Source organism: Arachis hypogaea, chromosome 1 (assembly GCF_003086295.3).
Source record: "Arachis hypogaea cultivar Tifrunner chromosome 1, arahy.Tifrunner.gnm2.J5K5, whole genome shotgun sequence".
NCBI classification, from domain to species: Eukaryota; Viridiplantae; Streptophyta; class Magnoliopsida; order Fabales; family Fabaceae; genus Arachis; species Arachis hypogaea.
In genome coordinates, this window is record NC_092036.1 from 5,698,929 (window position 1) to 5,716,617 (window position 17,689).

Genomic DNA, 17,689 nt, shown 5'->3' on the forward strand with positions numbered 1-17,689 from the left:
TTTATCTTTTTCTAAAAAATATTTTAACAAAAAATATCACTTAGATAAAAATATTAAAAAAATCTTTTTAGTTAATGAATTAAAATTTTAGGTTGGATAAGAGAGAATGTTGGCTAAAAGCCTAAAAGTGCTAATTTTGAAAAAAAATACAAAAACTTAAACGTGGGCTGTTTAGTCCACAAGTTCACCCATTTAACCTAAAATTTAAAAGGATATAATTTTAGAGAAAAAAAACCCACCTATTTAAACAGGTTAACGCCTTAACGGGTTGGCTTGACGAATTTGTCCCGTTTTGACATCCCTAGATCCCATCCACTATTAGTCTCGGCCATGTATTGAATCCGATGCACATATTGCAAGGCAAAGATCATAACCACTAGATTAAAGCCTTGCATATATGTATAAAACAGAGCAGGATAAATTGTGGATCGAAAATAAAAGGATAGTGGGTATATTGAGCCACAGTTCATGGATTGGATTGGTCCACTAGAGTTGCACCAACTCTTAAAGCGAAACAGGATGTTGGATTACAGCCCATTAAAAACTTGTGGATTAAAACTGTTTTAAGAAACTTCAAACTTCTGGCCCAAAAAAAAATTATCTACGGAAAAATTTGAACAGAAGAATAATCGCTTGATAACATAGCATGCACATGCCCCGTCCCAAAAAAAAAGAAAAAAACATAGCATGGACAGGCATGAGAATTACTTACAAGCATGTCACATCACATGCAAATGTCTTGCATAAAGCAATTTTCTAACACTAATGAATTGCTAATTTCTCCTCGAGAAGAGAATCGCTTAATTAATATTATGGGGGAAGAGTATCGGAAACACCCGGGTGTTTCAGTTATTTTAAACGTTAATCTGAATTATAAAAAAAATATATAATATATATTAATTAAAATCAATTATTAAAACAATTGGAACACCTGTGTTCTCAGTACCTCTGAAATTTTTCTAATATTATGATATTGTCTGGCTGTTATTCTTGAGGAGACAAGAATCACTTTATTGTTGTTGAAAGTTGTAACTAAACCCTAAGCTTAGTTATAAAACTAGAGACCATGACAAATTAATGTTTTCTTCCTACAAGGTGCCTTGCACATCAGGGAAAAAGTAATCTTAAGTATCTTACCATGGCTTTAGCTAGTTGACTGAAAATTCTCCCCAAATAATTTTAACATGCTTTATCAAGGTATATCACCATATATGATGAACCACCTGCATATGCACAAGAACGCAAGCCATTAGATTTGTGGTAAAAAAAACTACAGTAGTGTAAAAGCATCTCAAATGTATGTGTATCAACATAGATACAACAAAGCCTTATCAATAGAGGTAGGTTACATGATCAAACAACACCATTCTCTTTTGATAAGTTCTTCAAAGTTTTCTTTGTCTCCTCATATTCCTAGCAACCGGTATATCCCTCATTTGATCCACCTTCCCGGTAGTATTACTAAAATCATGTTTACATGGACACTGTGTTATCAAAGCGTAAATGCAGCTGACCCTTCTTGTTACCGGGAAAAATGGAAAACTTGATTGGTTATTTTGAAGTTACAGTGTTGCACAAAAAGAGCAGGGTACCCAACTATTATCATAGTAAAGATATTTGGCTGAAGATGATAAACAACTCAAATATTCAATAGGGGAAAACTAAAACAGAAATTATAAGTAGAGCATGAATAACAAATCTCTACAACTGGAAGCTTGGGACTAATTCGTCGCTAATCTCTAAATGCTTTCAAATGATATTTGGCATGAAGTGAAACTGTTGAATAAGCAAAGAAAAGAACTAAGAACAGAAAACAAGTCCGTACAAAATGTGCATGCTAATCTAATAATAATTGTGAATTGTTTTAATACATACTTTTGCTCTTGAGATATCAACAGCAATGGCGAATTGTGCTTCACAAATCTTCGTCTGTCCAATCAAATATTAAATTAGTTCAGCTTCGGCTCCTTAGGAAAGCATCTTCCTGTATATAACGTTCCAACAAAATGCATCTTGTCGGAATCATCACTGGACCTGAGAAATGAAATTGAGAAGTTACAACAAAGCTTTTTCAATGGGTTACAAGACCTAATGAGAGGAGTGAGAGGATAAAATAAGGAGAAGGATCATCTATGTAATACTCTTAATTCTACTCATCAAACAATACATTTATGTAAAAAAAATCATGAAGCAACGATGAGCTTATGCTATGGATTAATATCGAATGCACCGAGGTGACATTATTTTGTCAAAGAAGCAACAATGCAGAACAGATTACCTCGACAGAACTATGGATTATGAGTTATGTCCAGCAACCCAAGTCTGATGCTTTGAAAAATCATTTAAAGCTACCATCACACATATGAACCACAAGAAATAAGATGTTTGAGAAGCAGCCAACCACAACATTGGAACTCTCCATTCCCTACTGCTTTTCTGCATCACTATGCATATTCAACATGTTGAGAGAAGAAATACATCAATTGATCCGCACAACAGTTTTCAACTTGGCAAAAACTTAAAACCCTTTGATTTTAGTTTAGATTCTAAACCGAAGAGCTTAATTCCTGATAGCACCAAGTCTGCCGTCCTTTGCTTTGTGTGACTGATTAGTAATTCGTCATACACAATGGTGTCAGCTTCGGTTAACAATCTGCGATCCCTCAAGTTTGAAAAAACCTTCCTGGCCTCTTCAATTGTTCCATGCTTAGACATGCCAGATATAACTGCAGCACATGCGACAATGTCCAGAGGGCAACCCTGTTGCATCATCTCATTCAATACTTCAATCACTTTCTCGGCATCATTTGACTTACATGAGTGAATGATGGTAAGACTATATTTGAATTCCATAGGACCACTGTCTATGTTGGCAAGGCAATCACGGACAAGCATCATGCCTGCATCAATCTCGCCAATTTTACAAAGCCCCTTGGCAAGGGAACTGTAAGCAGCAACAGAAGGAATACAAGACATCTCAATGATCTTATTGTGATACTCACATGCCTCCTGAATTTTACCAAGATCAACATGGCATAGAATTGTTATACTGTATGTAAATGAGTCAGGTTTCAAGTTTGAGGCATTCATTTCGTCAAAGAGTAATAGAGCCTTCTTCATCTCACCAACCTTGTGTAGAGAATCCATAAGAATATTGTACATTTCAACACTAATATAACCTTTTGCCTTCAAGTGTGTAAAAGCCTCTAATGCTACTAATGGTCCCTCCTTCACCAGAAGGGATAAGAATTTGGCAAGATCATCAATAACTGGAAAACCTAACTTCTCCATCTGCTTGAGAAGCTTGAAGAGTTCTTCCATTTTTTTTGCTTTAGCATAACACAGCAACAATAGTTTCACTGATAAAAAATTTGGCTCAAGGCCCTCCTTAATAGTAACTTGGAAAAGCTTGTAAGCCTTCTCAATCTTATTCACATTGCATAAGCCTTCAATAAGGGAATTATAAATTTCTAAATCCGCCCTATATCCTGAGTTAACCAAATCCTTCAACAAATCGAAAGCAACACCAATCTTCTTTTCCGCCACAAACGACTCTATAAGTGACCCATATATAGCTCTATCTATCAAATGACCCTTACTCTTCATCTCCTTGAAGAACTCATAACCCTCTTCAACCCTCCCTCCTTTCGACAACCCTATAATTATAGTAGCATAAGCCATCACATCAGCCTGAACCTTATCCTTCTTCATTTCTTCCCAAACCCTCAAACAACCATCCAAATTTCCCTCCGGAACCAGCATCCGAACCAGAGCGGTATAAGCAAACACGTCCGGCTTGCACAAATTCACCCTCATTCTCTCCAAAACCTCCAGCATTTCGTCGATTCGCCCGGCCTTACACAGCCCCTTAATCAAAATCATGAAAGTAACAGCCTCTTCCACCAACCCATCCTCCCTAAAATCGTCATAAACCGAGAGCGCAAGATCCAAATGATCCGTCTTTACCAATGCATCCATAACCCTATTATACAAAAATACCCTAGGCTTAACACCAAACTTCTTCATCTTCTCATACACATAGTAAACCCTAAGTCCCCTATTGGCATCAGAATGCATTCTAATCAAAATCTCAAACTGCTTCTCACTGGGGGGTTTCCCCTGCGAGTCCATAAGTTCGGGCAGCTGGTCAGCTGCCCGGAACCGATTGCTACGGTTCAAGCAATAAGCAAAAGCATTATAGGATGCAAAATTATGGTGGAAGCCTTTCTGCTTACCAGCCCAATGGAAGAACTTGGAGGCGAGAGTAGGGTTTGTTTGGAGCTTGAGAACCTCAGCAACGAGGGTGGGTGGGACCCTACGGAGTTTGTTGAGCTCGGAAACCACGGAGGGGCCCCAGGTGTGGCGGTTCTTGCGGAATGCGTCGATGATGAATCGGGCGATGGGAGAGAGGCGAGGGGAGGAGGAGAATGAGAATGAAGGAGACGGGGAAGGAGGTGGTGAGGGGTTTTGGGGGAGGAAATGAGGGTCCCACTTGTGAATGTCGAAGGGAATGGAGAGTTTCGAGGGGGTCTTATGGGGTTTGAGGGTTTGGCGGTTCGAGAAGAGACCGCCGCGGACGGTTGGGCGGTTCTGGGAGGGCGTGCGGTGGCCGTAGAAGAAGTATGGCTTGTTTGCTTTGGGGGGTGGTGATGCTGGCGGGGGCATTTCTTAATTGGACTGCTTGCGGTGGTGGTGGTTGTGATTCCGGGGCCGGCGGTGAAAGGAAGAGGAGTGTGACTGTGTGAGAGCGAAGATCGAGCAGAGAAAAAAACTGCGTCAGTTTTACGAAGTTTATGTGTGCCTGCAAATTAATATTCTTGACATTAATTTTTGAAGTTTGATTTCAGCTTTTATCTTGTTGTGCAGCAAATTTCTCGATATAGGAGATTTATACAGTAGATATAGGAGTATAGGCCTATGGCAGTATTTTTTTACTTGTTATTGGGAATGGGTTTTGAGATGACACAACACAGCACAAACGTCCTAGTGAGAGTTAACTGAATGAACCATAGTTGTTAAATCCGAACAGGTGATAGAACCCATCAGGCTATTGAGTCACTAAATAGTTTAACTATACTTATTGGTTTAATTAATTAATTCAGTTTCACATAAATAAAAAATATAAAATAATAAAAAATTTAAAATTTAAAATTTAAGTCTCAAATTCTGATAGTGTATTTGATAAAGCCATCCTAAAACAATATATATACAACAGCAATAACATAGAATAATATATTACACTTTAAAACAAAAAAATGAATAATCTACCTAAGAATCAACAAGTTATAATCGATCAAAATCAATAACAATCAAGAATTAACAGATTTAGTTAATCAACATCATTAATCAATTACTCGGTTAATCAACTTATAACCAATTACTCAATTAATCAACTTATAACCAAGGTTCTACGAAATAATTGTTTTATAATAAAATAATAAATAAAATATAAATAAATACACTAAAACATAATTATAATCTAATATAAATTTTAAAATGTCATTTAAATTTAAAGTATTATAACAACTAAAGTCTTATGATTCTATTAAAATACAAACTAAAAAATCAAATAACATAAGGGAATATTCAAATATAAAAAACATAAAAATTTCTCATCAATCATCAAAATCCGCAAAAATTTACTGCAGATTCATTGCATAAAGATCATCTTCACCTTTATTTCCACCGTCTTAAACAGAAGAATCAAAAAATACACAAATAAATATTTTTTGATCATCCATAGCCGAAAGAAAAATTCATTGAATTAACTAACTAATTCAATTTATGCTTTTCTTTATTGAATTAACTTCAAAACTGAGCAATTTATGTTAGCACAACAATAAACAACTTTAACAAAAATTGACAAGATTTAACAAAGATTAATAAAGTTTTTAACATAATTTTAAGTTTTTAACAAGTCTAAGTACAAAAATTAACAAAGTTTCCCAATTTTAACAAACTTAGCACAATGATTAAGAACAGAAAAAAGCACAGAATGTCTGAACGAGCACAAAATTGATCATCAAGAAAATTTAACAACAAAGGAAAAAAGAATCAAGATTGAGCAGTGAATCAGTAACAGAGTTATCAAATTATCATCAAGCATTAAGACAGTAATAGAGTTATCATATTAAATATCATCAGGGAGCAAACTCAGCAAAGCCAATCAACTAAGAATAAACACCGAGAACTGAGCCACTGACTGAGCATTCGAGGCATTACCTCCAGCGAGGGCAGTGAGCAGAGGCTTGAGGGAGAGCGACGGACGACGGGAAGCTGGCGACAAACACTGGCGAGCTGGCGACGGACGATGGGGAGCTGGTGACGGACGACGGCGAGCTGGCGACGAACACTGACGACGCACACGACGGATGGACGACGGAAAAGAACTGCGGAGCAGGACCTGGAGATGCTCGCGTTGGCGAACTAAGGGAGGGTCTTCGAGCACGACGAACCAAGAGGATTAGCGAACGACCACGGTGAGACAGGAGGGCGGCGCGATGAGGCTAAGGTTATCAAGGAAGGGTTGTGCGATCGAAGACCTTTGGAACTTGGAAGAGCTGCGGGAGGGAGAGGGGAGAGACTGGGTTTCAGTCTTTCAGAACGGCAGAACCCTTTTCCTTTTTAAATTAAATATCAAAAGTCAAAACGGCATCATTTTAGATAAACCGGCCAGGTTCCGGTTCAGTTCAACCGACCAAGAACCAACCAATTCAACGTTTTTACTTTTTAGTACGGTTTCTCATTGGCGGTTTTTTTAGAGGACCGAACCGATAATACCATTGGTTCATGGTCAGACTGGCCCGACCAGCCGGTCATATCTGGTCTTCAGAACCATACTTTAACTCACGAGCTAAAATACTGATTACTGAATAACTTAAAGAAAATTTAAAAAATATACCCGATGCAATTTGCACTCAGCAGTGGGTAGTGAAGAGGGAGATCGGAGACAAGCACGGCGACGAAGACGACAACGTCAAGGACGCCAATGAAGGAGATGTACAGGGGCCAACGGGACGAGACAGAGTACCCGACACCAGCGCAGCAATCGGCCGGTGGTGTGAGCCTCTCAAGAGTCTCAGGTGGGGATCGGGGCTTCGTTAGCCGTTTTAGAGTTTCCCTTTTTGGTTAAGAGCAGCCGGTTCGAACTGAGTCTCACCGGTTCATTTTCATGTACCGTCAAATAGCTCACCCGGGCCAACCTTGTGACAAATTCGCCAGTTTTTCAGTTTGACTGGACAGATCGATCCGGTTTTGACAACTATGTAATGAACTCATGATTTGATAATAAAAAATGAGCGTAATTTTTTGTCAGATGAATTGAATTAGGTACTTGTGATTTAAATTGTGAAGGGTTACAAGAGAATGCAAAACATAGACAATGGTAATCACCTTTTCGAATATCTCAGGATAACAATCAGGGATATTACAAAACCTTCATTGACTATCTAGGAAAACAAATAATCGGAATATCTTATCACAGCTGTTGCTTGTCAGCTGAAAATTCTTCCCAACTCCCAAGCAATTTCATATATAATGAAATAACCTGCAAGAGAACAAGGAACCAAAAAGTAAGGGCATGAGTTGCATTTAAGAAAAATTAAAGGCATGTAAAAATAAGGGCTTCCAACCTTTATCTATGTAGTGGAGAACATAAAACTAATTAATCTACTGTCTCACATCAAGCTAAACCAAAATCACCAATCATGAGTGGATCATTGAAGACAATTTCTAAAAAATCGGATTCCCTGTGTCATGAAATTTAAATAACACAGAAATGTTACTGCAAATTCAGAAAGAAAATGTAAAAAAATTATACAAGGTCCTAAAGGCCAAAACCACTACCAGCAATGCAAAAGTAATATCGGCCTAGTCAACTTTTAGTGTTACCCTTTTCAATTTATCCTCTCGTGATGGTCCTAGTTTAAAATGAGCCCCTGCAGTTATAATATGTTTCATCATTTTACTTATTGCCACTTTGCTCCATCGGAATATTCATAATCAATGGCAGAAAGCTACATCTAGAAATCCATAATCAACTTCTGTACTGCTTTGTTTCAGATACCTGATCATTAAGCACTCTGCACATGTTTGAGAGTTCCAAGATTCCTGCTGGGGGAATCAGTGATGATTTGCATAACTCAGAGTAAGATTTATATAGCTGCAAGATTACTAGAACCTTAAGAATCAATATATATATTAAAATAAGAGGAATCATTTAATTTTTGCAAATTCAAAAGCTGTAAAGAGCACCTTTCCAAGGATTGTATCTTTCTTAGATCCACGGAAATATTTCATGGATGAGCAAAGTATAATCTGCAAAAGGTACAAATTCAGGGGTCAAAGGTTATAAACAGTAGCTTATTTGGTATTAAAACAATGCTTGTGCAATTAGGATTGGTTACTACTCTCTAAAAGAAGAACAAAAAACTTGATTACATGTTCAATACCTAATGATCCTTGTTAAATAAATCTTCAACGACCACCTACCCTCTTAATATATGAAATTGCTACGGGTGTGTTTCTTTACCCACCCTTCAACGACTTTCAACTTTCTATGACAGCTCAAATGTAGTCAATGCGAATTTTCTGTAAATTTCTGTCCAATTCTAGTTTACAGCGCAATTAAATTCTAGTTTACAGCGCAATTAACTTTATAGTAGAGACTATATTACAGAATTTTGGGAATTCATTATAATTAAGTGTCCAAATAAACATTTCTTTCATTTTCTCCGCTCATTTGATAGTACTCTTAAAAAATAGTTACATTGAAAGTAGAGATCACTTAGCCTAGCTTATATACTCCTCCTTTAGTGAACCGACGAGCGCGGGTCAGAGCAGCAGTACGAGTGTTAGAACCCCTTCTGAGATTATTGAGATTTATGATAATGAAGACGAGGATCCTGAGGAGTGTTCAGATGTGATTGAAAATTTTTCTGACGACGACAATTGATGCTTGGAAGCCGATGTGTTGAGTTAAGAAATTAACTAAATTAATTATTGATGACAAACATTATTTTTGGCAAAATAAATAATTAGAGTTGTTTAATTAATAAATATACATTGCTAATTATTTATGTTATGTTGCAGGCCATAATTCAAGTTAAGCAGCCCAAATGGTATGAAAATAATATAGCAATGCTGATGGGTAAATAAACTAGCACAGCCCAAAAGAAACAAAGCCAAAGGATCCAATAGGCCAAACGGGTTGCTTAATAAAAACCGGATCCAAGCCCGTATCCATCCCACAAAGCTTCTTTTGTAAGATTGATTTCTTCACTCCTCCAAAGTAAGCAACGTTCCTCTCCTCTCAAATCAAGTCAAATCATGGCATCAGAAAAGTAAGAAAGAGAAAGAGAGAAAAAAGTTCCTCCCTAAGCTAGTAACCAAAGAAGCAAGAGAGAGAGAGTTAAAGCTTGAAGCACAGAAGCTAAAACAGAAATTCCAAACTAAATCAAGCTTAAGAAAGGTAATCTATCTCATCTTGCATGCATCAGATCTTCATCCTTTCTTCCCAACTCTCTGCTCTATCCGAAAATGACATTCAAAGGAAAAGTTGATCTCTGTTCTTCACTGCTACAAATCCACAGTCACAAGAGATTCTTGGAGACCAAGTTGCATCTCTATGGTTCAGATTTGGTTGACCATTGGAAGACATTTTCGGTTACTCCTTCATGGCTTTCGGTCAAGTTGGAAAAGTCAGAAGCAAAGGTCCTACTTTGATGTTTGAGAAGAAAAAGTGAGCTTGGGGGTTGGAAAAGCTCAGTGCTCAAGGAGCTGACCTAGGAAGATGAACCCATCAACATGCTAGGAGATAAAAGAGGTTTGTTGTTCATTCAGAAACAAAGGAGAAAAAAACCAGAGTGTGAGAACAGTGTTCTGTTAGGAAGTTCATCTACTTGGATAATGCTTTCTTTCAAAAAAGCATTCGGCCAATACTGAAGAACTCAAGCTGAGGTTTGTGAATCTGGTTTTGCACATAGCAAAGAGGCTGCTGATGAAATCAATCTCCTTCATGTTTTACTGATTGTAATGTACTTTTTTAAGCTTATCTTTCTGTAATTTCTTGAGAGAAAAGGCAGTGTGAGAAAGCTTGAGAAAAAGCCATGAGTAGAAAAAGGCTGAGAGATACACTTGAGAGAAAAGCCTAGAGTTATTTTCTGATTTCTTTAGGTATGATTGTGTCTTGTATCTTGTACCTGTAAGGTATCCCTTTCTTAGTTGGGTTAGCACTAAGAGGTATAGTTAGGTATTAGCATAGCCAATGTCAAGTTAGGTTAGAACTTGAGTGTGAAAGGATTGGGTCAATCCTGTGTTATTGGTGTATGTAATACTGTTAACTATAGTGAAATTCTTCCATAGTTGTGGAGGAGACTGGATGAAGGTTGCATAGCACAAGGCAACCGAACCAGGATACTTGCTGGTGTTAGCTTTTCTCTTCTCTGATGTGTTCTATTTTCTGATTTTCATGAGACAAAAACAAATTGTCTCATAAATTTCCGCTGCTCAGTTCGAACAGAATCAGAATTGCAAAGTTATTTTAAAAGGGTAATAACAGCAAAATCAAAGGAAGGCATAGATTCAACCCCCCTTCTCTAAGCCTACCACAACCTTCACGATGATATGGGTTTTGGGAGTTTTTTTGTGTTAGCCTAACTTTTATGTTTAGTTTCTCACTTTTGATTAGACTTCTTAGAAGAGTAAAATGTATATAGTTGACTAGGCTAGTTTTCGGGTGCCAGCTTAGGGACTTCTTATATAGACCAGGGCCCGAAGTGTTGATTATGTATATAGTAACAAGATGTGAAGGGTTGTAGGCTAACTTATGACCTGTATGACAGTATATATATATATATATATATATATATATATATATATATATATATATATATATATATATATATATATATATATATATATATATATATATATATATATATATATATATATATATATATATATGTATGATGTATATTATCTTTATCTCTGATGTTTGTGTTATTTTATCGTAAAAGATCACAGGATTTGGAATCGAGAAGAGTATCAACGGTTGAAAAATGAGTCTTTCTCCATCTTTGTTGATAATCTCCCCAAAAACATTTCGAAGAATGAATTATTCCATCTGTTTAATTGGACTGGACGCATTAACGATATTTATGTATCACGAAAACAAAAAGGTGGTAATATATATTTTTGCATTCATCCGATACACAATGAAAGGTGGAGTTCTGAAGGCTATAACAGAAATGAATCATATAAGGTTGAGAGGGAAGATTTTGTACATGGGAGAAGCGAAGTATAGACGAACAACTGAGACAATGGTCCGAAAGATAGCTTAGGAAGAAGGTGATAGTCGGAACAAGAGAAACTCTCAACCTCAGGAAGGAGATAACCAAAAGCAAGTAGAGAAACTAACAAGGCACCAAAAAGAGCCAGACTCGTATGAAAATGGGTGGACAAAGAAAGTGAAAGTATCGGTGGTAAAAGAGAATCTGGAGTGGCTACAGAAAAGTCTGATTGGCAGTACGACGAAAGCAATTGATTTAAGTTTCTTGAAAAAGATTATTGGAAAAAACCTGTCTCAAGTTGTCCAAGTACGGGAATTGGGAGCATATAGAGTTCTTTTGACTTTTGATTCTGTATTGAATGCGGAAGAAGCATATACGTTTAAAATGCATTGCAATTCTTCCATAGTATATGGAGATGGGATGAGACGGAGCGATGTGAAACTCGAAGAGTGTGGTTAGAATGTTATGGGGTTCCGTTACATGCGTGGTCAGCATATACATTTAGTATGTTAAGAGGCCAATGGGGAAAAGTAGCCGGTTGTGACAAAGTGACAGAATCGTGCATGTCTTTTAGTGATGGACGAGTGCAAATTGATACTTGTATCATGGATATGATTAATGAATGGGTCCATATCACAATAGGTATAAATGGATTTGATGTGCTAATGAAAGAAGTGGGACAGGAGGCTTTTAGATTGAATTGTTATGAAGAAGCTAATGAAAAAAGTGACTATAGTTGTGAACAACGAAGAACAGTTGCAGAAAGGGAGTGTGTGGGTACGAGCTTAAGGAGTGCACGGGTTACAAAATCGGTGGTTTTCAACGACCAGGCTACCGATGTGGTGATGGGGGAGCTGAAGGAAGACGGAGAAGATAAGGGCAGGTTGGTAATTCCTGAAATTATTTTGAATGAGTGGATTAATGATCATTCAAAACAAAATCAGGTAAAAAGGGTAACATATCAACCAATTTATGAAGGAATTGAAGGGAGTGTGGATTGTGTGGGATGTGATCATATTAATTATGAAGCTGATTCTGAAGATACAGTAACATGGATTTATGAAGGTAACTTTAATAGATTAGAAAGGAAGGGCAAAAAGAATAAGAAAAAGAAAGTTCGTTGTAGGCTTGATGTTAAGCCCAACAATTTAAAGATGTCCAAAAAAGATAGAGAAGGATCTTTGGACCCGGCTTCCTCAATCAACCGGTTCGGTGATTTGGGTTGGGTCTAGAATTTGAGTTAGGCTTGATGGAAATAGAGCACGGTTTTCACGATAGGAATGGCACGCTAGAGAATGGTCTACGACAAGTGTGCAGGAAGCTGCATCTGCAAAACTTGCGCTAGAAACCAGCGTGGAGAAGATCGAAGGAGACCGAATCGGTGTTAAAGGAGGAAAGCTAAAGACTGGTCACGGCAAAAGAGGTTCAACGTGACAAAAAATGCGCAACCCTAATGGCACCTATGTTGGGTCATGAGATCGAGGAAGAGTTGGTGACAGAGAACCAAGCCGCTACTCTCCTGGCGGTGACATTGAATGAAGGGACTGGTGGGTTGGGTGTGTATGTTGATGATGATGGTGCAGAAGACGTTGAAGAAACACGTGATAGGGATGGCATTGTGAATAATAGTGGCATGGGTCTCAGCACAAAGGGAACAATATTGACAAAGAGACAGGGAGAGCTATCGGAACATGATGAAGAAGTAGTTGGGAAGAGGGTGGTTGATGATGGTGGTTCCGACAAGAATGAAGGAAGTGAGGGAAACATAAATAATATTTTGGAGGAGCAGATGTTTGAAAATAGAAAAACTTGGGAGCTAGCATTGGAATCGGGTGCAATTTTATACAATGAAAAAGATGATATTATGGCTATTCTCCAAGCATAAAATGAAGAAATTGCTCAGAAAAGAATATTAGCAAAACAGAAGCAAGACGCTGCAGGCCCAAAAATAAAAAAAATGTGTGCAATAATTTATTAAAATATTTTGTTCTTGGAATGGTAGGGGGTTAATGGGTGATGGAAAATTGAGTATGGTCAAAAACCTCAAGAAAAAATTTAAGTTGAATACGTTGGGCTTGTTTGAGATTAAGTGACGGGTAATGACAAAATTTGATGTAATAAGAATTCGGAAGAGTGATGCTGTGGATGAGAATATGTTGAGTTGGAGGGTGCTTCAAGTGTTTACTATTAATTTGGGATGAATTCATGTTTAAAATGAGTGGTTGTTATAAAGGAGAGTTTTAGTTGTGTATTGAAGGGGTCTTACTAAAAATAATTTCAATTATGCTTTCTGTGGTGTATGAAGTTCATAAGAGAAGATAAATTTGTTGTGTGGGAGAAATTGAGATATATTGCAGAGTTATGTCAGCCTTTATGGGAGACTTCAACGAGATTGTGTAGGTGGAGGGGAGAAAGGATGCTGTCAGATTAACAGAGTTTTAGTAAGAATTGATAAAAGAAGATATGCAACTGGTGGACTTTCGTTTAGCGATCTTACAATTTGATTGATAGAGTTTTAATAAGATTGGAGTGGTTGAAGATGTTTTTTCGAGTACAAAATTAGGAGTACAAAATCAAGAGTATACTATAAGAAGGAGGAGCACAAAAAACAGTTGATGAATTTCTTTGCATTTTTTTAACTTTTCTATTTGCTTGTTATTGTTCTTGCTCCACTTATTGTGTTGAGCTCTTTTGTTCAAAAAAAATTATTTAATGGCTACATACCGATGGGATTGGTTATAGGCTATAATTCTATCCGACCCGTACTGCACTCGTCGGATCGGATTGGATATCAGATATATCCGCATAATTAAAAAAGCTGTTTTAAAGTCCTGTTTGACTGTTTTTATAAAAAAAAAGTCCAAAAATCTATTTTTTTACCTGCTTAAGTCTATTTACTCTTAAAATATTATGAATAAAAGTTCTCTTGAATAACAAAAATAATAATAATAACACAAGATTTAAGTTTAATTATTTTAAGTTGAAGACAACATAAAAACTTAAAAATAAAATATCATAAACTATGCTATTTATATGAGACGTAGGGATATGAAGATCTGCGAATCGAATTTGCGAATATATCACTGCTAAATTTGCAATCCGATCCTATCATATTGCGGATCAGATTTGATCTAATTTGATAGCCTTGCGAATCGGATAATATCCACAAAATTCGAATCAGATACGGATAGCTACCGCAAATATATGGATATTATCTAATTCACGTGCAATCTTAGGTATATAAGAGGAAGAATGTTAACATATTCAATGCATATACCTGATAGTATTTGGTTTAATATCGTTACTAAAAATATTTGGTCACCTAATTTCTTTTATGAAAGTATATATTTAATTATTGATATTTTTATTATATTTTAAAAAATATGTGTAAATTTGTAAATAACTTGCTAATTTGAGGGTATTATAAGTTTATAACTGATTTGCTTACATTTAAACCTAATTTTAAATATGATGCTCATAGTGGTTATTTGTGACTCAGTAAGAAGATGTTTAGTTGGGAGGATAGGGGTAATTGGCTTTGGCTTTGGCGTCAACATGTTCCGGAAAAGCACAAATTTTTGGCCTGGCTATGTCTTCGGGAGGCTCTTCCTACTGCTGCATTTCGTTTTAGGAGGGGCATTTCGCACACGGATAGCTGTCCACGATGTTTCTCAGGTCAGGAATCGGTATTACATTGTATTCGGGATTGTCCAAAAGCCCAACTTGTTTGGTAAGCTTTAGGGATCTCCGATCAACCAGTGGATTTGATGAGTTGGTTCTTACATAATAGCAAACAGCGCCCCTTTAGATTCTTTTCTGGTCTCTGGTAGATTTGGCGTTCGAGGAATAACGAGATCTTTCATCCTCACGACCATTGGACCACAGACAAGGTGATTGGTATGGCTTTGTCCTTGGAAAAGGAGCTCCGAAATATTTTTGAGTTGCAACGACTGTCTATCCCCTCAACCATTAGTGGCTCTTGGATTCCCCCCTCAGTGGGTACCTTTAAGATTAATTGTGATGTTAACTATCCTGACAGTGGTGCTCGAGTTGATTTTGCTTGTGTTAGCAGAGATTGGAAGGGAAGGTGGCAACGAGGCTGTCTGGAAACAATTGAGAGTCGTAGCATTTTGCAAAGAGAGTTGTTTGCTATTTGGAGAGGCTTTCTTTTAGCATGGGACTCGGGACAAAGAGACATTATATGTGAGACAGATTGTGTGGAGGCTTTTACTATTGTCAATAATTCACAAGATTGCTCTGGGTTTATTGATCCTTTGGTGTTAAAAATTCGAGATATCATGTCTTGGAAATGGCGTGCTGATCTTCGGAAGATCTTGAGAGATGCAAATACAGTAGCAGACATAATGGCAAAGACCGCAATGAGGACCCTTTCTCCCCAAGTGAAGCTTCCATTGCCTTGGAAAGAATTTGAGAGTAGTATTCAACGGGACTGCCTTTCTTAAGCAGTTTCTTATTTTTTTCTCGTTCTTAGTTTTTGTTTATTTCTTTTAAGTCACCAAAAAATCGAATTTTAAATGTTCGTGTATCAAAAATATATTTTAAAAAATATTAATATTTATCTCAAATAATTTTTTTTGTTGACATTTATTTCAAATAATTAATTTAAAATAAAAATACCTTTCAAAAAAATAAAAACTAATTTGTTTTTAAATTATCGTTATATAAAAAAGTTTTTTTTTAAATTAAAAAAATCATAAATAAATTATAATTCAAATAAGATAATCTTGGTTACCTCGTTGCGGATTTGGAAAAATCTGATTTTGCCCATTGATAGATCACATCGAAAAATTGATAGAACAAATCCGGGTCGGGCGGGTAGTGAAATTATTGGTTCTAACTCCCAACTACGATCCCACTCACAGAGCGGAGAGCTTATCCCACTGAAGAGAGAGAAACAAGCGAGAGAGAAGAGAGCGAAGAAAACCTTGAACCTTCAATAATGGAGGATCTTTGGCGATCAGCAACGGGTCAAGACCCGCGTCCCGAAGACTACAACGGAATCGAGTTCTGGTCCAACCCTGAACGCTCCGGCTGGCTCACAAAACAAGGCGACTACATCAAAACCTGGCGCCGCCGCTGGTTCGTCTTGAAACAGGGCAAGCTCTTGTGGTTCAAGGATCCCTCCTCCGCTTCCTCACGCTCCTCCGTGCCACGTGGCGTCGTCAACGTTGCCAACTGCCTCACCGTTAAGGGAGCCGAGGACGTTCTCCACAGGCCCTCCGCTTTCGAGCTCTCCACGCCGCACAACACCATGTTCTTCCTCGCCGATTCCGATAAGGACAAGGAGGATTGGATCAACTCCATTGGCCGCGCGATTGTTCAGCACTCGCGCTCACTCGCCGATAATGAGGTCGTTGATTATGACAATAATAGAAACGCTGCTCGCGATGTTGATGATGGTAACAAGAACGATGCCACGCGCTGATTGTGTTTTTCACGCGCTTTCTCTCTGTTCTCTATTTTTGTTGTGGATTGCTTTGTTTAATGTGATGTGTATGTATAGTTTGTAAAATGTTTCGAATTTTTTTATCCTTTCTAATTTAATGTTGGTGATTGATAAAGAAATTGGCCTTTTGGATGGATGTGTGAGATTTTTTGCTTGTCTGGTGCCGATGTTGCAAAGCAAATCTAGTTGAATCTTAGGTTTGAATTTCTTGTTAACAAAGAAATATAATCTCTAGGGTTTTGAGTGATTTGGATATGTGAGATTTTGGGGGGTTTTGTCTGAAAGGGGTGTTGTAAACCTTGCTGAATTACTAGTGGTAGTGAGGAATTCTGTTCTGTTTATAAGTTAGGATCAGAGATGGGGTAACTGTGATGATCATTCTCGAAGGTTCAATTCCTTCTTTTGTTATTGAGATCGTAAGCATGGTTTAATTTAGGCCCTGACTCATGAAAATTTTTAAGTTAGTCACGAGATTGCATTGAATCAGAGTGCAGCATCATTCAATTTTGTCAATGATACTATCATTGACAAAATTGAACATTCTGAAAAGTCAGGAACTAAATTGGGATTTGGTGATATAAACTGGATTTTGTGATATTCACTATAGTTGGGTTATTCCCTAATGAATGAGATCTTTGGCTTTAAGGGATGATGGCATCTAACTGAGAACTAAGAGGAGGTGATTGGTAGTTAGATGATCTGATTGGGAGTGTGGTAATTGCCATTGAAGTATCTCAGGCATGTAGTTTCGGTTTACATATGATTTTCTTTTTGGAAAGTGCTATCTGATGATACCATGTTAGGGACTCAAGGTTGCATTTTGTTGGTTGTGCCTCACAGATCTTAATCTCAGGCATGTTGTTTCTGTTAATATCGTGTAAGGGACTTACAGTGTATTCTGCTGATTGTGCTTCACAGATCTTATTTCTCAGAC

At 37.3% G+C, this 17,689-nt stretch overlaps 2 protein-coding genes and 1 long non-coding RNA gene across 4 annotated transcripts; 1 reads left to right on the plus strand and 2 right to left on the minus strand.

The window, feature by feature from the left end:
* Positions 1-871: 871 nt before the first annotated feature.
* Positions 872-6,605, minus strand: LOC112792105 (pentatricopeptide repeat-containing protein At4g20740). Of its 2 annotated transcripts, none has more exons than XM_025835212.3 (4): positions 6,223-6,605; positions 2,279-4,737; positions 1,876-2,034; positions 872-1,223 (listed from the first exon to the last, which is right to left on the minus strand). In XM_025835212.3, exon 2 carries the CDS (start codon positions 4,663-4,665, stop codon positions 2,503-2,505), a length of 2,163 nt encoding a protein of 720 aa, XP_025690997.1. In that variant the 5' UTR covers positions 4,666-4,737; positions 6,223-6,605; the 3' UTR covers positions 872-1,223; positions 1,876-2,034; positions 2,279-2,502. The 2 variants fall into 2 exon arrangements, with proteins under 2 accessions (XP_025690997.1, XP_025690983.1); XM_025835198.3 differs by having other exon boundaries at positions 2,279-4,801.
* Positions 6,606-7,316: 711 nt separating this feature from the next.
* LOC112800374 (uncharacterized) lies at positions 7,317-8,512 on the minus strand. Its single transcript, XR_003201442.3, has 5 exons — positions 8,254-8,512; positions 8,066-8,161; positions 7,846-7,937; positions 7,632-7,748; positions 7,317-7,546 (listed from the first exon to the last, which is right to left on the minus strand). It is a non-coding gene; the product is annotated as an uncharacterized lncRNA (long non-coding RNA).
* A 7,491-nt stretch (positions 8,513-16,003) lies between these two features.
* LOC112792126 (pleckstrin homology domain-containing protein 1) lies at positions 16,004-16,874 on the plus strand. The gene has a single exon (XM_025835224.3). The coding sequence runs from the start codon at positions 16,249-16,251 to the stop codon at positions 16,732-16,734; it is 486 nt and encodes a 161-aa protein (XP_025691009.1). The 5' UTR covers positions 16,004-16,248; the 3' UTR covers positions 16,735-16,874.
* The last annotated feature ends 815 nt before the right edge of the window (positions 16,875-17,689 follow it).